The sequence below is a fragment of the Protopterus annectens genome, chromosome 12.part0, assembly GCF_019279795.1.
Source record: "Protopterus annectens isolate FY-2018-M chromosome 12.part0, PAN1.0, whole genome shotgun sequence".
Lineage (NCBI taxonomy): Eukaryota > Metazoa > Chordata > Ceratodontiformes > Protopteridae > Protopterus > Protopterus annectens.
This window is the reverse complement of record NC_056746.1, coordinates 1,361,936,616-1,361,961,694: the sequence shown is the minus strand read 5'-3', so window position 1 is coordinate 1,361,961,694 and position 25,079 is coordinate 1,361,936,616. Positions and strand designations below refer to the sequence as shown.

The following is a 25,079-nucleotide window of genomic DNA, read 5'->3' as shown; positions in this document are numbered from 1 at the left end:
GCTCAAAAGGTTGTAGAGTGAGTTTCTCCAACACAAAATTGAGATCCCAAGCAGGAGTAGGAGCCCTTCGTGGGGTCTTATATTCTTTGCCCCTCTAAGAAATTGCTTGAACAAAGGATGAGAAAACAATGGTGGGTCACAATCATAGTGAGCGAAATTGCTGCAGCATGAACCTTAATAAAGAGAAAGACAAACCTTTGTCCAATAACTCAGTTAGATATTGAAGAGCCACACTCAAATTAGGCTCAGAAACATCAAAATCTTTTGCTGCACTCCAAAATAAAAATCTCTTCCATTTATCTGCGTACACTTTCCTTGTACTAGGCCTTCTAGCTTCCAAAATCACATTCAAAACTTGTTGCAGAAGTTGAGACCCTCTATGGTTCAAAACAGAATATGCCAGGCTGTTAGGTGAAGAGAGTGAAGCTTGACATTCAGCAAATGGCTGTCCTCCTGTGACAACAGGTGTGGAATCAAAGGCAAAGGCCATGGAGGCTTCCGTACCAGACTTCTCAATAATGGGTACCAGTGCTGTCGAGGCCAATCTGGAGCTATTAAAATCATCCTTGGCTTGTCCTGTCTGACCTTTAGAAGTACCTTTGGGAGGAGAGGCAGAGGAGGAAAGGCATACACATGAAGATTGTTCCAATTGAAAGAAAGAGCATCCACTCTCCAAGCTGTGGGATGAAACCTTTTTGTGCAAAACTTTGGCAGCTGATGGTTCAGTGGAGAAGCGAACAGATCTATGTCTGGAGTTCCCCAGGACACTGTCAATTTCTGAAATACATGAGGATCCAATTTCCACTCGTGGGGATCCATAATTCGTCTGCTCAACACATCTGCTAAGGAGTTCTGTGCTCCTGGCAGAAACCTTGCCTGAAGATTGAGCTGTAAACTGAGAGCAGTCTCCCACAAAATCATTGCTTGCCTGCATAGAGGATAAGAATCGTTCCCCTTGCTTGTTGATGTACCACATGACAGTTGTGTTGTCTGTTAGAATCAACACCTGCCCTGGAAGAAGTAATTCCTTGAAAGCTATTAATGCAAACTGGACTGCTAACATCTCCTTCATGTTGATATGTAGATGTTGTAGTCTGACAGGCCACTTGTTTTGTATCCACTTTCCATTTAGATGAGCTCCCCAAGCTTTGTCTGAGGCATCTGTCGTTAAAATCTGACTCGCCTCTGGCGGGGTCACAGAGAGTCCCTTGTTTAGGTGACATTCCTGAGCCCACCATAAAAATTCCTTTTGAATGCAAGGTATTATTTGAATGACAGTGTCCAGATCCTGGCAGTGCTGTGTCCATACATTTTGAGATACCATTGTAGCTTCCTCATATGCAGTTTGGCATTGGGAAGCACCAGAATACAAGATGCCATGAACCCTAATGCTTGAAGGACTGTCCTTGCAGTCAGCACGGACTGATGAGATAGTTGATGGAAGTAAAGGGATAGACTCCTTTGTTTGTCCGGGGTTGAAAAGGCCATCTGGGATGCTGTATTCAGTCTCACACCCAGAAAGCACATGTCCTGAGAGGGTACTAGACTGGACTTTATTTCGTTCACAGAATACCCTAGGCATCTTAGCACTGCTATCACATATTCCAAATGATGAAGAAGCTCTTCCCTTCCTTGAGCCAGAATCAGGCAATCATCCAAATAAGGATAGATTTGTATTCCTTTTAGCCTGAAGAAAGCTATCACTGGAGCCAGAACTTTCGTGAACACTCTGGGTGCAGTAGATAAGCCAAAGGGCAATGCAGAGAACTGATAGTGAGAAGTCCCAGCTAAAACGCAGATACTTCCTGCAACTTAGTCTGATAGGAACATGAAGGTAAGCCTCCTTGAGATCCAAAGTTACCATCCAATGATCTTTGCCCAGCAGAGGTAGAAGCTGCTGCAACGTCAACATTTTGAACTTGGGAATGTCCAGATAAGTGTTGAGGATAGATAAATCCAAAATTGGTCTCCACGTGTTCCCCTTCTTTGGTACTAGGAACAGGCGAGAATAAAATCCTAGGCCCACTTCTGGCATAGGGACCGGCTGTATGGCCCCTATTTGGAGCAACAGAGAAACCTGCTTGTGAGCCTCTATTCTTTGTTGAGGAGGAACGTCTGGCATGCCTTTGAAAGGAGGCAAGGTATGGAAATAAAACCTGTAGCCGTGGTGTATGATATCCAATACCCATCTGTCTTGGGTAATTAAACTCCAATTTTCTTTGAAAAGTGCCAACCTTCCTCCCAAAGGTGCTGCCAGGCGAGAAGGCTCTGGCAGCTGAAAAGGTAGGTCATTGGGTCTGTTTACGAAAGGACTGACCCCTGCCCTCACCTGAAGACTGTGCAGGAGAACTCCCTGTTCTAGGCCTGAAAGAGCCCTGAGCTCTACCCCTACCACGTCTAGATCTACCCCTAGACTGGGAATCATAAGAAGGATATGTCCACCCCTTAGTAGGCCAATTTCTACTAAACTTTGGAGGCTGGACCTGCAAAAAATCTTTAACAGTCTGCATAGACTTAGCCTTGTCCTCCATTTTCTTTAAAACTGTCTCAACAGGAGGACCAAACAACACGTCAGATTGTAAAGGAGCATCTAAAATCCTCGTTTTAACATGATCAGACAAATTCTGATTCCATAGCCAGGCATGCCTGCGAAGAACTGACCCAGTGGCAGCCACCCTAGACGAGGCCTGTACAGCATCAAAACCACATTGCAAAGAATGCTTACCCACCTGTTCAGAAACATGCACTAAATCTTGCAACTCTTTACAATCAATACCTACCGCCAGAGCATCAACCTTAGACTTTAATTGTGAAAGGATATAATTCTGGTATTTCAACATGTGAAACTGGCAATTCAAAGCCCTCATAGCCAGAGTGGAAGAAGTATAAACTTTCTTTCCCCATCTATCCAAGTCCCTAGCCTCTTTGTCTGCAGGAACCGGATTCTTAACAACAGAAGCCTTAACACCTTTAGGCCCCTGACTAACAGTTTCTGGGTCAGCCCTAGGACTCTTAAAAAGATACTTATGAGCTTCAGGCACCCTGTAATACCTATCCGGCTTAACAGGAGCAGGAGGCAAAGAATCAGGATTAAGAGAAGCCTCTGTAAAACATCTTCTACTACATCCAAAACAGGAGGTATAGCCAAAGGCCTATGTTGGGGTAAAACAAAATTCCCTAAGCCTTTTCCTGGAATCAGAGAAGTCCTGACCTTCCCACTTAAAATGCTCCCTCATGGAATGAAGAGTTTCTGAAAAGAAAAATCCTCAGGAGGAGAAGCAGAAGGAGTAGAATCATCCACATCAGAATCCGAATAAGGAGAATACTCCTGCAAGTCTTCAGCCGAAGACTCTGAAACATCTGAAGCCTGCTCAAAACCCCCTAGCTCAGGCTCCATCCTAGGCCTCTTATCAGGAGGGGCATAGAACCCTAATTAAAGTAATCAAATCTTCTGCCATTTTAAGCATATGCTTCTTGGGCACAGTACCTGAAGAGCTAGGGGTAACACCAACTGAAGCCAAACCTGGCCTGCCCCTGGGAGAAGCCTTTGAAACAGAAGGAGAGGGCCTAGCCACCCTAGGAAGGGAGGGAGTATAGTAACCTGAGAAGCCCCTCAGCCTGACTTGCCTCCTGAGAGGCCACATCTTGCAATAATAAGGTCTCACCCTGGGAACACAAAGAAACCTCCGGTGGAGCCACCGGCTCCACCGACACCTCTAAAGAACCGGCGTCCGGTACAGGCGGTTCTTCTAGCCTAGGCTTAACTGCCTTGTCCTTGCGCTTCTTGAAGAAGCGGCGCGGAGCATCCGGCGGCATTTTATAATTACACCGCTTCCCAAAGACTAACCTTGCACAATCCAACCTTCTCTTTATAGTGCGTTTATTAAATCTAGCACAAGAGCGACAGCCAACAACGTCGTGCTCAGGCCCTAAGCAAGGAATACACAAAGTATGATAATCTCTATGCGGTATCTGTTTCCCACAAGAAATGCAATTATTGACTTTTTCTGACATCCGGTAAATCACTGAGGCAAGAAAAACTAAAATATTCCCCAACGGGGTACTTAGCCAACTTTGAACTCGGTCTGAAACTTCGAAATCGAAAAATCTCAGAACGCCAACCGGCACTTGCAATGCTGCTTCTGCATCGGACCATGCGGCAAAAAAGACTGAGGATATGACGTCGGTCATGCGCATTTGTACCCTGACGTCCTGATGTCAGTCAAATGCGCCTTGACCGACGTCAGCCTTATACTTTGATATTCGGGCCGACCGAGGACAGCGGACTACCCAAGTGTAAGGACTGCAGCAATGTGAGATGAAGAACATCTGTATAGCCCTACTAGAATACATACTCTAACCCTAAAACTCTCATCCAGTTCCCAAATGTAGTCCTCCCTTCCTTACCATAAAAACTCCACTGTCTTTCATCCCTAAAGTTCCTGCTTGCTCCATCTACCTAAAACTCCAATCACCTGCCCTAAACCTAAATTTCCTGGTAGCTCCCCAACCCTAAGTTTACCATCCTTCTCCCAAAATTCTAAAACTTCCTTCCTTCTCCATAATCAGCTCCCTAACTCTAATCCCCCCATTCCACTCATTGACCCTAAAGTACCTCACCAGCTCATTCCCCACAGCTGCTTGCTCAAACTCATTTTCAAATTTGAGTGTGGCCAGCAGCCTACAGAAATTAGAAGACACTTAGGCAAGGTTCATAGGTAAGTATTAGGACAGCTGCCTTGTGGACCATTTTAAGCCTAGTCAATTGCCCTCAAACATGGAAATCAAACCCTGTACCTTGGGTTTGTGAAGTAAACACCTTAATTATTATGCCAAGCTCCTAGGTTTGAGACAGTGGTTTTCTAGCACTTGTAGTGTCCCTGTTAAAAATGCACACACTGCCACTAAGTGAACATGTCTTCCTCTGTATTATTATTGTAAGAGCACATCTCTACCATCATGTTAGCAATCAGTTTCTGAAGACAAAGCCTAAGACAGAGAATCAAGTTCTATAAACTAGGTTAATTTTTTTTCCAGTTTTGCTCCTGCTTAAACTAATTACTTCCAGCAACTAATTCAGACCTTTAAATATGTATCCAAGGACTCTGCCTTCATGCTAATTTCATTGTTTGGGTTATCACATGGCAGTTCCTAAGAGAAAATAGTCCAAACTCCAACTTTCCACAGAGAACATTACTGCCTTGATGTACAGATTAATTCTGTGTGACATCTGGCCACTTCATGCTTTTCTTTGTACCCCAGGAGAGACAGTTGTGTAGTGTGTACAGAAATACCAGTAGACATAACATACAGCACTTATCCTTTTCCCGGTGAAGCTGCCCCCACTCCTTGCATACCCCAGGAGAGATAGTTTTGTAGTGTGTACAGAAATACAGTAGACATAACACACAGAGCTTGTCCTTGTCTTGGTGTAGCTGCCCCGACCCCCTGCATACTCCAGGAGAGACAGTTGTGTAGTGTGTACAGAAACACCTGTAGACATAACGTACAGTTGTGTACACTTACCATAAATGTAGATGTTTGAGTGCACTCACTGTTGCAGTCATCACATTTGGGTTATCTGCCTGCAGGTAGCCCTCAGCCGGCCTGAATACCAGAGTCTTCGGATTTCAGCGTCGGATGCTGTCTCTTCTTCCATGAAGTCAGGTCATCAGGGGTATAAAATATGCAGCCGATGTCATTACATCAGTTTTTCTTGCCCCAGATGCCAGGTGCCCCCACAATAGGAAGCAATTATATGGTATGGTACACCCCCATCAAAAAGCAAATACACCAGAAAAAATAAATTTACCAAACAAGAAGGAAAGGTAGAGCCAAGAGAAGTCGGGGCTGGAGGGAGGATAACCAGGACTGCAACAGTGAATACACTCAAACATCTACATTTATGGTAAGTGTACACAACTGTACTATGTTCTTCACGTTTCACTGTTGCAGTCATCACATTTGGGTTGATTCCCAAAGCTAAAGAAGGGAAGAGGAAGTTAAAGAACATAATGCCAGCTATTAATCCCTGCAAGACTGCAGTGGCAAATCCAGCTCTGGATTTAGAAAAGCTAGGCATGTGGTAATGCTTGGTGAAGGTATGTACAGAGCTCTAGGTAGCAGCTTCTAGGATGTCCCTGGTAGGGACCCCTCAGAGAAATGCCGCAGAGGTAGATGCAGCCATGGTGGAATGTGATCTTATCCCCTGTGGGGTAGGTTTTCCATGGTGCTTGTAGCAGAAATAAATGCAATGGACTATCCATTTAGAAATGGTTTGCTTTGAAATGGCCTTGCCCTCTGCCCCTGCAGCAAAGCCAACTAGCAGCTGTTCAGATTTTCTGAGAGGCTTAGTCCTGTCCAAGTAAAATCTAAGTTGTCTGTGCACGTCCAGAGAGTGCAGTATTCGTTCACCTTTGTTTTGCGGATTAGTGAAAAAGGTAGGCAAATGAATGGACTGATTTAGGGCCACACTAGACACCACCTTGGGCATAAATGAAGGATTAGTCCTGAGGGAAACCCTGTCTGCATGGAAGATAATGAAGGGTTCCCACTGCCATGAGGGCCTGTAATTCAGACACTCTTCTTGCTGAAGTGATGGCTAGAAGGAAGGCTGTTTTCCAAGAAAGGAATTTCAACTCTGCTGTTGCAGCTGGCTCAAAGGGGGGGGTGAGCTTTTCCAATACAAAGTTAAGGTCCCAGGCTGGAGTGGGAGCTCTCCTGGGGGGTCTTAAAAGTTTTGTCCCCTCTAAGGAATTGTTTTAGCAAGGGGTGAGAGAAGAGGGGTGGCTCAGTATTATAATGTGCTGAAATGGCAGAGGCATAAATTTTAATTGACGAGAAGGATAGGGCCTAGTGGAGCATTTCTTTTAAGTACTTTAGAATAGGAGGTAAGCTGGGCACCGTTGTGCCCATCCCCTGAGCCTGGCTCCAGGAACAGTATCTTTTCCACTTTTCAGCATAGGATTTTCTAGTACTAGGCCTCCTTGCCTCCAGAATGACATCCAGCACCTGCTTACTGAGGGATGCTAGAGGAGAGCTCAAGGAATTAACCAGGCTGCAAGGTTCAGGGTTTGAAGCTGAGGGTGCAGAATCAGGCCTGCCTGCTGGGACAGCAGGGAATGGGTCTGAAGCAGGTGCCATGGTTGCAGCAGTGTCATAATGCGCAAGAGGGGGTACCAGTGCTGGCGTGGTCAGTCTGGTGTAATCAGTATTGTCATTGGCTTGTCCTGTTTGATCTTTAGTAGAACCTTTGAGAGGAGAGGCAGAGGCGGAAAGACATAAACCGAGAGGCTTTCCCAGGTAAAGGACAGGGCATCCACTTTCCAAGCTTGACTGTGGGGAGTTCTTGTGCAGAATTTGTTCAATTGGTAGTTCTGAGGGGAGGCAAACAGATCTTCCCCTGGAGCCCCCCTTTTGTTCCTCAAGAGGTTGAATATTTTGGGTTCTAGTTTCCATTCGCGTGGGTCCATGAGATTTCTGCTTAAGTCGTCTGCCAGTGAATTTAGTTTTCCTGGCAGGAATTGAGCTTGTAGGTGTACTTGGTAGCTCAAGGCTGTGTTCCACAGAGCCATGGCTAGTCTGCAGAGAGGGTATGAGTGGGTTCCCCCCTGCTTGTTTATGTACCACATAACTGTGGTGTTGTCTGTCTTTACCAATAGTTGTCCTGGAAGAATACGGTCTTTGAAGGCTGTCAGAGCATTCTGTACAACTAACATTTCTTTTTGATTGATATGCAGGTGCATCTGTCTCAGGTTCCATTTGCCCTAAATGCACTGCCCTGCCATGTGAGCCCCCCATGCATAGTCTGATGCGTCTGTTGTTAGGGTTTGGGCGGCAGGGGGTAGAGTGTGAAAGGGAGTCCCTTGTTGTGGTAGCAGGCCTCTGCCCACCAAACGAACTCTGTCTTCATACAAGGAATGATAGAAATCATTGTTTCCAGGTCCTGAGAATGTTGACACCATAGGCTTTTTAGATACCATTTGAGGTTCCTCATAAGCAGTCTTGCATACTGAATTAGTAGAATGCAAGAGGCCATGAACCCCAGCGTTTGCAGTATTTTCCTTGCAGATAGCTGGGGTTTTGTGGTCAACAGTTTGAAGTAGGTTGTCAAATAAACTTGTTTCTCCAGAGTGAGGAATGCCATCTGGGAAGCTATGTTCAAGCTTGCTCCCAGGAATACAATCTGTTGGCAGGGTACTAGGTGAGATTTCTTTTCTTTACAGTGTACCCCAGTGAGTTTAGAAGTGTCTTTACAAATGCCAGATGTTTTACTAGCAATTCCTGGCTTTCTGCCTGAATCAAGACAATTGTCCAAGTATGGGTAAATTTGAATATTTCTCTGCCTGCAAAATGCAATGGCTGCAGCTAGCCACTTTGTGAATACCCTGGGCACAGTAGATAAGCCAAAGGGAAGTGCAGAGAACTGTGCATGGAGCCTGCCCTGAAGCGTAGGTATTTCCTGCAAGATTCACTTATTGGGATGTGCAGGTAAGCTTCCTTTAAGTCTAGGGTTGCCAGCCAGTCATCCTTGGCTAACATAGGAAGAAGCTGTTGGAAGAGTTAGTATTTTGAATTTTGGAACTACCAGAAAGGTGTTGAGAATAGAGAGGTCCAGGATAGGACGCCAGGAGTTGTCTTTTCTGGGTACCAGAAAAAGTCTTGAATAAAAACCTTGTCCCCTTTGATCTGCTGGGATAGGTTGAATAGCCCTGATACTGAGAAGAGAGTGAACCTGCTGTTGGGCCTCAGACCACTGACTTGGGGGTACGTCTGGCCAACCATTTGGGGTTGGTAGTATGTGGAAGTGGAATCTGTATCCTTGGGAGACTATGTTCAAAATCCATTTGTCCTGGGTAATGAGTTTCCATTTTTTTGCATGCAGGGTGAGCTTTCCTCCTAAGGGAGCAGGTAGTTGAGCAGGACTTGGAAGGGTTAAGGTTAAGTCATTGTATCATTTTTCCGTAGGGGGGTGGCTTACTAATCCCTGCTTTGGAAGTGGGAGCCCCCCACTGCTTAGGTCTGTGCATAGCCTGAGACTGTAGTCTGGGCGGACTGCTGCTCCTGGGTTTGGACTGAGAACGCCTGGAAGGGACTGGAAAGGACCAGTTCTTTGAAGGCCAATGCCTACTGAATCTGGGAGGCTGTACTTGTAGCAAATCTTTAACAGTTTGCATAGATTTTGCTTTTTCCTCCATCCTTCTGAGGACTTCTTCTGTTTTGTTGTCAAAAGGTGGTCTTGGTTTAAGGGAGCATCCAGTAATTTAGCTTTAACATGATCTGACAAGTTTTGTTCCTTAAGCCAAACATGCCTTCTAAGTACAGACCGAGTGACGGCAGCCCTGCAAGATGCTTCTAAAGCATCAAAACCACACTGCAAAGTATGTTTACCAACTTGTTCTGCAGAATGCGTTAAATCATGCAATTCTTTGTGTTCAGCACGGTCAGGAATCAACATCATTTTCTGTTTAAGTAGTCCCATAATATACTGCTGATACTTTAACATATGAAACTGGCAATTTAAAGCCCTAATGGCCAAAGTAGCAGAAGTGTATACCTTCTTACCCAATCTGTCTAAGGCTCTAGAATCTCTATCAGAAGGGGTAGGATTTTTGGCAGCAGTAGCCTTAATGCCTTTTAGTCCTTGGGAAATGGTCTCTGGATCCGCAGAAGGATTCTTGAAGAGGAACTTGTGAGAGTCAGGTACTCTGTAGTACCTGTCAGGTTTTCTGGGAGCTGGAGGTAGTGTCTAGGGTAAGGCTAGATTCCAAGAAAACATCATCTACAATGTCCAGAACAGGAGGGATAGCTAAAGGCCTGTGTTGAGGCAGGAGTAAGAATTCCCTAAGTCTCTTTTTGGACTCCTAGAGTAATCCTGGCTTTCCCAGCGGAAATGCTCCCGAAGAGTATGCAAAGTTTCACAGAAAGAAAGATCTTCTGGAGGGGAAGCAGACGGAATGGAATCCTCTGCATCAAAATCCTCATAAGTAGATAAGGGCAAATCCTGGTAATCAGAAGGAGCAGAAATATCAGATTCCTGATCAGAAGAATCAGAAAGAAAATCAGTTCTAGGTCTCTTAGAGGGAGAAAGTTGGCTTCCCCTAATTAAGGTAATAAGGTCTTCAGCCATTCTAAGCATTTGTTTTTGAGGCATATGGGCCTGCGGTTTGGTCGCCATTTTTTAGGCGTAGTGCGAGTTTTTGGCCTGGATGAAAATGATGGCATCAGTTTAATATGAATGTCTGTAGGCCTAAATACACCCTCAGCAGCCGGTGCGTGCGCAGCAGCTCCGGACCCATCCAAGGTACAGACATCCGCAGGTTCCACAGTCGAAGAAGCATCTCGCGGCATACCAGACTCCGAATGGGTCTTAGTAGAGGCCTGCGAATCTGAAGTAGCGGGTATCAGGGGCTGCAAAAGCGCCTCACTGAGTACCAGCAGACTGGCAACTAGCTTAACAGAAGTGTCGTCAGCAGTTATGGACCTATGCGGTCTGTCTCTGTCTTTATCCTTACGTTTTTTCGGAAGACCGGTAGTTGGATAGCTTAACAAGCCATTTCGGAGTACACAGATCGAGTACAAAAGTAATTGGCTGCAAATGTAGCCCAACGACGAATAGTTTGGGGGTTGAACAAGGCACAAAACCGACAGTGAGGGACGTCATGGCCTGGGCCTAAACAGGGGATGCAGTACGAATGAAAATCTCTATGAGGTATTTGCTTTCCACAGGTAAGACAATTGTTAACTTTTACTGACATCGGTTAGAGCATGAAAAAGGATCCCCCAACGGGGTACTTATCTTTTTTGAAGACTTCGGTTCTGAAACTCAAAAACGAAAATTTCAGGAGATGGCCGACTGGCACTTGCAAACTGCTTCTACTTCAGGCACCGCACGGCAAGAAAGACTGATGTAATGGCATCGGCTGCATGTTTTATACCCCTGATGACCTGACGTCATGGAAGAAGAGACAGCATCCGAAGCAGAAATCCGAAGAATCTGGTATTCAGGCCGGCTGAGGGCTACCTGCAGGCAGATAACCCAAATGTGATGACTGCAACAGTGAAACACGAAGAACATCACACAGCACTTGTCCTTGTCTTGGTGTAGCTGCCCCCCACAAACTGCATACCCCAGGAGATAGTTGTGTAGTGTGTACAGAAATACCAGTAGACATAACACACAGTGCTTGTCCTTGTCCCAGTGTAGTTGCCCCCACTCCCTGCATACCCCAGGAGAGATAGTTGTGTAGTGTGTACAGAAATACCAGTAGGCATAACACACAGCACTTGTCCTTGTCCCAGTGTAGCTGCCCCCTCCTTGTCCCAGTGTAGCCATCCTCTCCTTGTCCCGGTGTAGCTGCCCCCCACTCCCTGCATTCTTCAGCTGATGCTTCTATGCACATTTGAAGGTTAGTAATTCGCTGCTTACAAATATTACATTTTCACATCACCTAGGCTGCCGGCATTAAACTAAATTAATGAAAAAAAAAAAAGAGATTACATAAATAAATGAAAAATATATTTGCATATTCAGTAAAAAGTAATATTAAAATGCAATAACAACTCTCCATCCTTACCGAGAATTCTGATGGGTAGCCTCCAACATAAAAGATCATCTTCTGGGGATCAACATTAAGAAGTCCCAACTGTCCCTTAGCAATGACGGTACCTTTGGTCTCCAGCTGCCGGTCACTTTTCTGTACAGTCACAGACATCTGGCCATACTGCAGGATTCTATAATGAAAAATAAAGGTGTCTGTCATGTTTGGATAAGTGGCACACTAACACTACACCAGGGGAATGAGGTTCAATTATTTAGCTGGATTCGTAGGGTTGACAAATGTTTATGAAAAAAGTAGGTGATTCTGCAAAACACTGTGCAATAGCCAATAGGAAGATTGCAACATTTATAATGTTAATCAAAATGCTCACAAAAGCCAATAAATGCAGTGGATGTGTTACTAGTCCCCAATATAACCATTACAGAACCATGAGAGATGCAAAGTAACTGAGCCATGAGGCCATTTCTGGCTTGCCACTACTAACCCTTAGGCTTTGTACCTCTTTTCTAGCAGAGTCAGGCCAGTCAGCTGGGAGAGAGCAGGTACAGCAAAAGTGATGCTAATTAAGCATTTAATCCTCTTGTGAATTCTTGCATAACTGTTCTATGTTCTTTGAATGGACCAATACTGTACTAGAATTTTTGACATATGGAAAGGCTCAAACGTATATCACAACCGAGGGGGCCAGGAAAGAGCAGAATTTATCCCATCAGATCCCTTTAAGGAGTTCCTGCAGGACTGTGGTCTTTAGTCCTGCTCTACTCCTGGTATGGAGATTCAGCATGTAATGCTTACAGGATGTCTGGTTAGAGAACTATGTGTCCACCTCACAAATAACTTTAGCTGGGAAGTGCCTAAGGAAATCAGTGGAAGAGAAAGCTGTCCTGCTGGACTGCATGAGCATGGATTGCCCTTCAACTCAGCTGTCTCTGTCTCCCAGAAATATTTTGTCCTGTTCAGGTTGTATCTGAGCTCTCTGTGCCCATCCAACAGAAGGATAACTCATTTGCCTTTATTTTGTTTTTGTGGGAAGAATACCAGTAGTTGAATGGCTTGCTTAAGTAGAAATTCTGAGTCCACTTTGGGTATGACTGAGGGGCTTGTCCTGACACTGATACTTTACCTATAAAAAACTGAAAATGGCTCTTTACATATTAAAGCCTGCATTTCTGTTATTTTCTTGGTAGAACTAACAGCCACCAATGAGTATCTTCTAGGACAGAAACTTTAGTGAGACCAATGATGGCAGTTCAAAGGGGTACATGGTCAGTTACCCTAGGGCAAAGTTAAGAATCCAAGGTGGTGGGACTGCCTCCTTGGTGGTGAATGCTGATAGCCTCCTAAGAAGCTGCTTCACAAACAAATAATTCACCATAGGTATGTCTAGTAGACTAGAGAAATGCAACTGCACTAGGTATTTTAAATGTATGTATATGCATATATATGCATTCTTTTTTTGTATATGTGCAAATAATTTGAACATTAAAAAATGTTTGTACTAAATATTTTATTAGCTAGAATTATTTAAGTATATAGTTCTAGTATGTATTTATAAATTGAGTTGAAAGTATGTTGGAGTACTTTTTAAGGAAACTTTTTAAGGAACTGCTATACCTCTAAGCTAAAATGTTATTTGAATTATTGCAGAAATGATGTGGTTAGCTGGCCGTGCCCACATGATTTTACTCTTGTTTTACAAAAACTGAAAGAATGTTACAGATTGTAAATTGCACTGAAGAAGGATTTATATCCGAAAGCTTTGCTGTAATGAAGTACTGACGTTCTTGGAGTTGGAATTTTTCTGTTATTCAGCTTTTATTTTCTAACTTCTGGTTTATCACTCCATCAGCCTTTGGTCTTAAGTTTCTGGATTGGGGTTATGACATCATCAAGCTGTGCCTCTTTACCTTACCTTTTTCTAACAACTTTGGTATCAATGGTGTGTGGGGGGTGTGCATACAGAAAAAGGTTCTGCCAACAGAAGGAGAAAGCATCCTTTTTCCAGCCTTTGCCACTTAGCAGTCAGACAGGCAACACCTGAAGTGATTATCATTAAGGTTTGAATGTGCTGAGGATGGCTGGCTCTCATCTGTCTGGACCTGTTTCACCCACCAGGCAGACTCTGACTTAATACACAGTAGCATGTTTCTGTCCAGGGGTTGTTTTTACTGATCGCACTGAGCCCTCATGGCTCATTTGATCTTTCTGATATGAAGTCTTCCCATAGGCACTATAAGAATCACTGAGGTCACAAAGCTGACAGGCCCTGAAAAATTCCCCTGCTGTAGTAGAGACTCTCAGGAAGAAGCTATTCACCAATGTGACTGTTTCCTGGTACTCAAAGAAGACAGATCTTGGAGGCCAGTCTTCGACCTTTCAAAGCTTGTTCAAAGTCACAGTAGGCCAGAGGAAGATTTTGGTTGTATCAGGATCAAACTCAAACTGGGCATATCAAAGGAAAACCTCAGCTAAAGAAGAGAACTTACAGTCATTGTTAAACTCTCCTGGGTATCCTAATCTGTGAGGGATTGAAGGGGATAACTGCTCTGATTAAGGTAAATGCATACCTTTTTGTTCCTTAAGTACCAGTGTTATAGGAGACAGCCCAAAGTGAATGAATGTAAACTGGAAATACTAGTTCCCTGCCATGACTCTTCAAATTCTTCAGTGTTTATTGCGGACAGAATATGGAGATGTGTATCCTTCAGTTTCAGTGTCACTAATAAAGCTCTGGGATTAGCGAGGAAGGACTCTGTGGTAAGTATTTCACACATATGTATTCCCAAAATGAGACTCAGCTTTGAAACGTCTAAGATTGGCTTCTAAGATCTATTTTCTTTGGGTACCAAGAATAGTTTGGAGAGAAATCTGGACCTTTTTTCTTCCTGGGAACTTCCTCTATGGCCCCCCTGCAGCAGTACTGCTAAAGGACAGGAACAACAGGTTCTGCCTAGTGATGTGGAATGGGGGGGGGGGGGGGCATCTGCATAAAGAGTGAAATGGATAGGAACTCTTGTACCCAAGACTGATGTAATTAACCCAGCCATCTGATATTATGCTTGTCTAGATGTCTCTGAATCTACTTGTTCTGTGACCTACACTGGGAGGGGGCTACAAAGACAGACAAAAGGGGAAATGAGTTACTAAATCAAGTCACAACTGTTCAAGTAAGGCTACTAGGCCTGATTCCTGTACACCTACCCCACTTTTCCTTCTTTCCCTGCCAGTTTTGTTTTTCCCATGTTTTGTTGTTTCTGGCCAGCTAGTTTTTGGCCTTATATCTCGAGAAAGGCTCAGTGTTTGAAATAAACTTATGGCTATATTCATGCATGAAGGGCTGAAAAATCTGCTTTACTGTCTCCAAAGTCTTTCTTATTTGCTCCAGTTTATTAACATTTCTTAGGATGCTTTCTCAGACAAGAAAGCTTTGTCAAGAAGTGCATTTATTTCCTCCTACCCTTTAATGTAATTTGGTACTGTCTGGTTTCTTAACTATGGGTGTTGCCTTAAGCCTGACTCTGGAGTGCTGCCCTGCAGTACAGAATCACTGCATCAAATGCGCACTTTATCATGTGCATCCTTGGCTTCTGAGTAAACTGTGACAGTCTAGAAATCTGTCACTTTGGGGAATAATCCTTATATTCCTGGCTAAGTTCTTTATCTCTTTAAAGATTTCACCCTGGTATTTGGCCATTCACACTGGGCAATTAATTAGCTTGAAGACTAGATTGATTTATGTTCATACCTTTTTCCTAAATATGTCCACTGTACCTTTCCTGCCATTCAGGAGTGTATTCTTGCCTGGTACCAATCTGGAAACTTTAGCTACATCCAGGGAGATAACAGTGGGCTCTTGCAATTGGGTTTTCATATAGCAGTTTGCAGACCTATTAGCTTCTTGACAGTTAGTTGATGGAAATCCAGTTCCAGGGAGGGTGCCAAAGAGACATCCCCAAAGGCTTCAAAAATTGGGGAACCACTGTGGACTTTGGTTCATCTAATCCAAAAAGGTTGAAGTATTTTTCTTTGTATCAGTTTCCCACATCTCCCAATTAAGTTACTCTTTCACTAAGTTAAAATTTCATTGACGGATGTATCTTCCAGGGGAAGAGCCAGATGGGATGGATTTTTAATCATCTGAAGAATAACCTAACGGGGCAGAGAGTTGTATGATTAATGCTATGCCTTCCTCTAAGTGGAGGTCTGACCTCTTTGAAGGAGGTACTACTCTTTCATTTATGTTCAAACGAGAGAAGGGAATGAAGGGCTCTGCTTGGTCAACTAAAAATGTTTGAACAATTTGTCTGCCAATTTCTTAATGTCTTGAATAGTACAGCTTGATTATGACATCTGTCCTGAGAAGATGCTAACAAGGGAGTATGGTGCTCAAGCAAACATGGCTCCAGAGGCAAGGGCCTATGAGTAGGGAATTCTACAGCAACAGCTTTTATAACTAATTCACCATGATCTGCAGATTTGTCTCACCTGGACTTGGGGGCCTGCATCTTGTTTAAGTGGATTGTACTGACGGCTCTGAATAGAGAGCTAACGTTCTTATGAACATGACTTCAGGATGAGTACTGAATGTTTGATAGTCAGCCCAGGAAGACATGTTATAGGCAATGGCTGGGGCCAGGCTTAAGCTTTTGTATAAGAGCCGAAGTCAGATTGCCTGAGGGCTGGAAATCCCACAGTATGAATCCTGCAACATAGGAATAGAAAGACATCCAGAATGATGTATATATGTTTGGGGTAAAAAAAAAAAAAAAAGAAAATATAAAGGACTGACTGACTGTTTTCATCCATGACCCAAGTGTGCATCCCTGCGACACAGAGCCATCAAGGTCACCTGACATCTGAAGACCTTGTGAGCTAGGTTGGTTGGTTGGATACCCACCTGTGGCTAACTACCATGTGAGGAGTTTGACTGCACCAGTAAACATTATGAAGAAAATTATAACTTAAAAGAGATTAATTTAAAATGATGGTGGCTGCAGTAAAATTCATCACCAAACAGTGGCAGCAATACTGCAAAGCAAAGGCTATAAGTGCTATCAGCAGCTGAAGATGAAAGACATAATACTTTAAAACTAGTACTGCATCAGTCACAAAGTAGTAACAGTCTTCTTCTTCTTTCGGCTTTTTCCTGGTTAGGGGTCGCCATAGCGGATCACCTGTCCGCTAATGATTGGCAGTGGAGTTTTACAGTGCCGAGTTGCCAGCCTGGTGCCTAACCTTCCACAGAAGGCACACACATGCATGCACTCATGCCTAGGGCCAATTTAGAGTGTCCAGTCCACCCACAGCATGTCTTTGGGATGTGGGAGGAAACCGGAGCACCCGGAGGAAACCCACGCAATCACAGGGAGGACATGCAGACTCCGCACAGTAGGCACCCCAGTCGAGGATAATGACTTATAAAAGATTAAGTCACTCCACTGTGGTTTCAAGGCATACAAATGTTTAGTTACTCCTTGACTGCCATTTCTAAAGCTTATAAGGATACAAGCAGAGAAAGGAAGAGCCATAGCTATTGAGGCTAGCATTGAGAAAACCTCGGTACCACAAAAGACAGCATGTTACAGGGCAGCGGAAGTTTGGGCATCTTCAGTGAAGGTGCACAAGCAGTGCCAAGTGTTTGGTAAGTACCTTTTATTAGTGAGCGGCACCAATGGAGATCTACAGGTCTGAAGTCAGTAATCTAGCTTTTAAGAATGTTGCAGCAGCTATCTTGTTTTTCAGAATGTTATTTAGTGAGGATTCCTTTCATGTGAGCGGACGATAACCCTGGCCATCCTGATTAGCTGTCAGTACAGGGAGAACATTTGAGAAGGCCAATCAGCTTAGTTTCTGCTACTCCTTTCTCTATTTCCACTTAAAAAAAAAAAAAAAAAAACTTTTTCTAAGCTTGTTTCCCGCCTTTCCTGTGGGTAGTCTAGCCTGGATATAGATTTGCTGTGTCCAGGACTATTTGTAGGCTTCTAGGGTCCAAGCCTTTCTGTGTTGAAAGGAAGCCTTCTAGCTTAATTTTGTTTCTTAAAACTAGACAGTTTTTTGTTTCAGCACTTGTTCAGAACTTATTGTAAGCACTAAATAAGCTACAAATGATTGTAAGCACTAAATAAGCTACAAATTACTATAGCACTCAACTTTCCTCACTGTCTAGAGGAAAACAGTTTCTAGTACTTAACAAATAAGCACCTATCCAGGCATGTCTAAGGGTCAGCCCCCGGTGTTTTTTTCCTGTCTACCTGATGAATCTGGGCATCTTGGGGCAATGCAGTAATTGCCTCATGTACACAGACAACCCTCTCCTCCTACCACACAACACTACAACCTGTGAGAGATGCACTTATATAGCCAAACTGGAAGTAAAGCTCTCTTCACCCAAGACTGGACTAGACAGTCAAGAGGAGAAGGTAAACACTTGCACCACACCACACTCAGCACATAGTCCCTCAAAACCTACACCACCGAAACACACACATAGAAACACAAAACACACACCTACATTCACAGATGCTCTCAGTAAAAACCTGCCCAAGCAACAGGGACCTCCAAAGCAGAAACACAAGCAACCTCCACCCTCCAACACAACCCAAATGACACAAAGCCCACAAACTCAGTGTGCCACTCAATCACAGCCCATAAGGCATAACAACGTACCCAACACTCTAGTCATAGGTGACTCTATAGTCAGGCACACTGATGTTCCACTCACCAGGCTAAACAAGGAGAAAGTTACTGTCAGCAGCCTGTTGGGTGCCAGGAACTGATAACATAACACATGCACTCAAGGTCACTCCACAACAAGTACAAATATGACTCTGTCATTGTCCATGTTGGTGTGAATGACCTGAGACGTACCTCCTTGGACTACATGAAAAGGGACATGGAGGAGCTCTCCAATCTTGTAGCCCAGGCAGGTATGACCCTAGCCCTGAGTAGCATCCTGCCATCACCCAGAATGATACCACAGTACAAGGACAAAATGATTGACTTCAACAATTGGCTAAGCTTCTGGTGTCATTCTAAGGGGATCCAGTATCTGTCTGCCTGGGATGACATGATTGACAAGCCACGATGCTTTGCCAGAGATGGGCTGCACCTGTCGCCCCTGGGATTCCGGATACTGGCTAAGGCTCTAGCCACCCCTATAGTGCCTTTTTTAGGCAAGGTTCAAATGACAAATTCACCACCCTAACAGGTACAGGCAAGAAGAATCTGAGGGTATTGCTACTCAATGCTAGAAGTCTAAATCTCAAAATGCACTCTCTCGAGGCACTCCTTAAAATGGAGAACACTGACATCTGTGCAGTTACAGAGACCTGGTTCAAGGTTCCAGAGAGTACCCCTGCATTACCAGGCTATAATTCATACCACACCTTTCGGCCACCTAACCTGGACCGAAACACTAAAGGCGTGTCCATATTCATTAAGGATATCCACACCTCCAGGCTAGTTGCTCAGCATAATGCATCCGAGATTATCCAAGTGCAACTAACTCTGGGCAAGACCGTAATCCAAATTGTAGTTTGCTACAGATCCTCCACCATGCCCCAGGATTCCCCTTCCTCATTTCTTAATACACTGGAAAATATTAGGGTACAACCTAACACCCTAATAATGGGTGATTTCAACTACCTTACCATTAATTGGGAAAACTACTCATGTACCAACTCTTGTGCTCAACGTTTTCTGGAATTCATAAATTACAATGCCATGGATCAACTTATCCACACCCCCACTAGGGGCAGCAATATCCTAGACCTGGTTATTACCAACATGGGCAACCGGTGCTCCACACCAGAGGTCAGTTCCTCATTGGTCAGATCCGACCATAAGCTAATCACCCTAGACATCCACATCCCTCCCCCACCCCCCATTAGGGAAACCCACAGTAAAAAATTTCTCCAAAGCCAACTTCACGCTTCTTAAGACAGAAGTGGCAAACTTCATGACACCCATGCTGACGGACAATAGAGGTATGACTGCTGAATCCTACACAAATGCACTTTATAAGCACTTACATGAGGGCATGGATCGTGCAATCCCCAACAGAACCAAGATGCTATCCTCCAAAAAAAGGAAGCCAATCTGGTGGTCCCCTGCCATAAACAAACTCTACAACAGAAGAAAGAAACTGTTGCAAAAAGGAGTAAAATCCCATGATTGGAGAAACTCCCTGGTCAGCTTCAGTAAGAAGCTGAGATCCCTCATAAAATCCTCCAAAGCTAGTTATGAAAACAAAATCGCCACTGACTCTAAAGACAACCACAAAGCATTCTATAGCTATGTCAAGAATCTCAATGGCAACACTCAGATCTGCTCTGAGTTACAGCACAATGGCACTAAATATACAGAACCAACGGATATTGCCAACATCCTGGCAGATAGGTTCAGTGCTAACTTTACGCCTCTGTCATCCCCTAAAGGGCCCATCTCTATACCAGAAGAATGCAAAGTTCCTGTAATCACGGCTGCACAGGTAAAAAACACTATCCAAAGCCAAGAACACAGCATCCATGGGACCTGCTGACATCCCAGGCTGTGTTCTACATGAAGTACAGAACGAACTGGCACCCCACCTAAGTACCATGTTCAATCATAGCCTCACCTCAGGCTATGTGCCCACTGAATGCCGCACAGTGACAGTTATCCCACTCCACAAAGGGGGAGCCACCACAGACCCTAGAAACTACCGCCCAATTAGCCTAATGAGCCTGGTCTGCAAGGCTATGGAGCGTATCATCATGGAACTTATAAACAATGACATTGGTAATCTCCAAACTCAGGACCCCACCCAGTTCGGGTTTGTAAAAGGCAGATCATGTCTCCTAAACCTGATAGACTTCTTTGAAGCAGTCACCAAAGCTGTAGATGAGGGCAAGGTGGTTCACACAGCCTATCTAGATCTCGCCAAGGCTTTTGACACCATCCCCCACTCTGGAATTATAGATAAACTCACTAAACTAGGTATAAATTCCTATGTCACAAGATGGGTTGCCAACTGGCTCACTGACAGAACCCACACTGTGAAAGTAGCAGACTCCAAATCCAGCTTCAGACTAGTGACAAGTGGAGTACCACAGGGTTCAGTCCTGGGTCCTCTCCTGTTTGGTATCTACTTCTCTGAAGTACAGGCCAACACAGAAGGTCTTTGGCTAATGAAGTTCGCAGATGACTGCAAACTAGGAGCCATAATCAAAACTCCAAAAGATGTGGACATCCTACAAAAGGGCCTTGCTGAGACAGATGCCTGGTGTCAAAGCCATGGCCTCAAGCTCAATGCCAAAAAGTGCATTGTCATTCCTTTTGGTAAAAACTCAGTACCCATGAACTACCACATAGGTGGTAGTCTACTTAACACCGAAAGTGTGATAAGAGACCTTGGGACACAGGTGAACAGTAGTCTCTCCTTTGATAATCACATCGCCACAGTAGTCAGGAAATTCTTCTATGTGGCACACCTCATCACAAAAGGTTTCTCATCCAGGAAAAAAGAGGTCATTGTTCCCCTCTACTCGTCACTCATTAGACCCATTATAGAGTACAATGCCCCTTTTGGTATGTACCTCACAAGACATCTACAACAACTGGAATGGCCACAGAAATACCTCACAAAGAGGATTACCGGCCTCAAAGAGATGCCCTATGCAGACCGTCTCAAAAAACTGCAGCTTTACTCCGTTGCATATCGCCTACTCAGAGGCAATCTCTGCCTAACACACAAAGCTATCTCAAACCCAGAGCTTTTAGACGAGCTCCACTTAAAGAAATCCCAATCCCTCCAAGCTACATGCTCTAGGGACCTAAACCTTGTCACCACAATAAACAGAACATGCTGGAGGGATAGATTGCTGTCCCACAGACTTCCCATACTCTGGAACAAACTACCTATCTATATCAAACAAAGCTCCTCATTAGCACTGTTCAAGAAAAATCTTGATGATTGGATGGGAGATAGGAAATTCACCCCGGGGATCACTTCTGTGGCTCTGCTCGACAGTGGCACAGGAAGATAATTTTCTTGGGTGGTGAAAGCCAGGGTACCTTTGGCTTGGCTTATATAGGCCCTAGGGACAATAGCCTAGTACCTACCTATGAACCTATGAACTCTGTAACATGCTATGACACTGAAATTAAAGATGGTTTTATGGGAAGTCTGTCAGTAGATCAATGGCAGTTTCAACAACTACCATTTTAGTGAAAATGGTTCACTAAAAGTAATTTTGCCAAGAGTGGAGAATTCCCTGTCTACACTGTTGTGTGACCTCTGAGTAAGTATAGTTCAGGGATGTGGGTGTTATCCCCCCAAATGGGGGTGCAGGGTGGAAAGCCCTTTATCAACTTACTTTAGTGTTCTAACTCAAGACTTTTACCCATCTTACTTTATTATTTTCAGTCCAAGGCTGCTGCATCTTGTAGAAGGAACAAATACTGATAAGCAGAGTTAAGCCTGCCTTGCTCTTTCTACGGGGGTCTGCAAAATCAGACCACCCAGGAAGCATATACATATAAGCGATAGCATTTCATTCATACGTGTGTCGAGGAATTCTAAACGGAGCAACTGAAGACCTGAGCTGTTATTCTCAAGAAATGATGACAAGCTTGGGTGATCTGAATAAATGGATCTGTGTTAAATGACTGAACCAACAAATCATTGAGTTGCAGAACATCAAATTCAAAAGTTCAAAACTGCACATCAGCATATGCTGGTAGCCATATGTCTGAGATCGTGGTACAGCATGTAGTGGGGTTTTGCCCTTTCCCAGCTGTACAGTGATCTTGGAGTTGGTATACATAATTAAGAGGGGTTGCAGGGGCAGCTTGCCCCCTGCAGAAGTGGAGTTCTAATAGTGTTTTGCAGATGGTTCTGGACTGAACCAGTTAGGAGTCTTTATCAAGGTGGTCATTACTGAAGGTGATGCAGTTTGTTAGTGATTTTAATGAAGTCTGGATACTGTTTCACCATGTTTTCCTGACAGAAAATGAAGAGCTGAACAGGCAGTTTCAGTTGTTTAGACCTGTTAGTATAACATCTGTGAAAGTTCATGGCATGAAGCAGCTTTCTCTGTTGTACTGTGGACTGGAATGAAAGAGTGGAAGCTAAATGAACTGAATCAAACAGAGTTCTGAGACTATTTAGGGTATAAAAGAAGGGTCAGTTCTAAGTGCCTCTCTGCCCTTGCTGAGGACTGTATATGGTTCATTACGCATTAAAGCTTGTAGTTATGAAATCCACCTAGCAGAGGAGATGGTTACTAAGAAGAGGGTCTTACAAGATAGGAATTTAAGTGGCTGAACTGAGATTCAGATGGGATTAGTGTGAGTTTCTCAGTCAAAAAATCAAGTCCAAGAGTGGAGGAATGTGTTCTCTTTGGGAGTCTCACGTAGAAACTGTCTTGGAAAGAGCAGCTTAATTACATAGCTGGAAGAGACTGAGGGGTCCAAACACAGCAAGATGCATTTTGACAGAATACAGAAAAGGTCCTAATGAAACGTTTCAAAAGGTATTGTAACTCTAGAAGAACGGAAAAAGCAAACTAAGTAATTTCACATCAAAAATCTTTTCTATTTGTCCAGGTGCAATTTCGGGCGTTTTGGCTTCTGACCTCCTGTGATATTTATTTATATATATATATTGATCACCTGTATAGAAGAAATAAGTGACTGTTTACTACTAGGTCCTCCATGTGGAGTCTGAAACCTATGAAGCAGGGTTGTTTTAGGGATTTTTCTTGCTGGGTCTGTACAATGCACTGAGATATTGGAGTTACTGAATTCTCTAGCTTCTCTAGCGATTAGCAGAGAAAAATACTACTGTCTTGGCCATTGCTGGACTATTACAACAAACTTTGTCTCCTCTTTTCTTTTCTTACCTTACATGGAAAAAAAAACGTGCAGGAAGTCCTAATTGCACTGGAAAGGGAAGTTACTATTGCAAAGACCTCTGGGCAGAAGTTCCAAGAGCAGAATGTCTTTAGGAACAGGGACTTGAGCTAGGGATGATGCATATGGGCCTCACAGGGACAAGGAATATCAGGTCTAAGCAAGGCTGGCTGGATATCTAAGGTCACATACTCTCCATCTGTGAAATCCTTTTCTAAAATCTTTCTTGATCTGCCTGACTTTACTTATCTGATAGTTTTTTGTTTTTTTTTGGGGGGGGGGGGGTGCCTTCATCTTCCTTCCCTGCTTCAAACTGGTCAGAAGATCATCTGCTGGTGAGGGTGGCTATCCCTTGCACTGGTGCTACCAGCTTTTTATGATCCATATTATTGGCTCTCCATAAAAGGGATGCTTTAACTACCAACAGTCTTACAGTTACCACAAGTGGTTACGCCATATTATTCACCAAGGCAAAAAAAAACTGTAATTGAGAGACCTTAAGGTAAATGTGTCTCATAAAGCTCCATTTGATGACTTCTTCCAAGGACATTATTGGTTACCCAAACAAAACTCAAAGACAACTAAATAATTAGAAATAAACACCAAATCAACAGTAGGAAAATGTATATCAAGAGACAAATGCCAAAAAGGACACTTATTATTCACAAGTGCTTGTTTGTACTTGAACAATGGTCTTAGATGACGAGTCCTTATTCCAGTGGTAATTAAGCTACTGTCTTCTTTAGAGTCCTCCTTCCAGCCGATGTCCAAGCTGTGAAAGTAAACTTGTGTTTGGCCACAGGAAATCGAACTACTCTTGAAATCCATCCTGAAAATTGATGTCCACCTGTAGCTAAGTGTCATTCACTTACGAATGATCTGCAGCAATGATCCTTGTGATGAACATCTTTAGTTTCTCATAAACTACTTTTTATGTTAACTCATAATGTTTTGCTGACAGAAGCAAAACACCAATAGAGGCTTTCTGTAAAAGTATTCTGGAAGCAGGATCATAGCAGAAAAAATGGTTGGAAGGAGAAATTAAAAATACACTTAAAACATAACACACTTGAAGAAGTGTCTGCATTTTCAAAACAAACTGTAATATTAGGATCTAAAGTAGATCTGAAAGTAAAATAATTCAAGGAGGACACATGGAAATCTGGCACAGAGATTACATGAAGAGTATGAAAACAAAATAATCATTCTACTGCAGTTATGGTGTCCAAGAAAAAGGCAAAGCAGCACTCACCTTTCCACACGAATGGTAGCAAATTCAGTTCCAATTTCTGCATCAATATCAAGGGTAGCTGCTTCTTCTTCTCCCAATTTGTATACCCATTTTAGTTTCTGTTCTTTCATAATAATCCCAATGTAGTCTCCAGAGGCCTGAAGAGAAAACAAAAGTCAGCCATGTTTAAAGTGTCATCACAGCCCACACTGTAAACTCCCATCCAGCTTAACATCTGAAACCTATAATGCAACAGACAGTGTGACCTCAGCATAAAAGGAGCAGATTCTCACATAATGATGATTTGTGATTTAAATAGTCAAGTTACCATTGCATATGGTTTGGCCTCCTCAGAAATATAAACACTTTTCCAGCAACAAACTGGAAATAAACAT

The 25,079-nt window shown here is 43.6% G+C and overlaps 1 protein-coding gene across 1 annotated transcript in view; it reads right to left on the bottom strand.

Moving 5' to 3' along the window:
- Positions 1-25,079, bottom strand: part of LAMA5 (laminin subunit alpha 5) — a 1,615,491-nt gene that overhangs the window by 283,375 nt on the left and 1,307,037 nt on the right. The window contains exons 62-63 of the mRNA XM_044090412.1: positions 24,706-24,842; positions 11,577-11,733 (exon numbers count right to left, since the gene is read on the bottom strand). Coding sequence (XP_043946347.1) covers positions 11,577-11,733; positions 24,706-24,842 — 294 coding nt within the window. The remainder of the gene's footprint in view (positions 1-11,576; positions 11,734-24,705; positions 24,843-25,079) is intronic.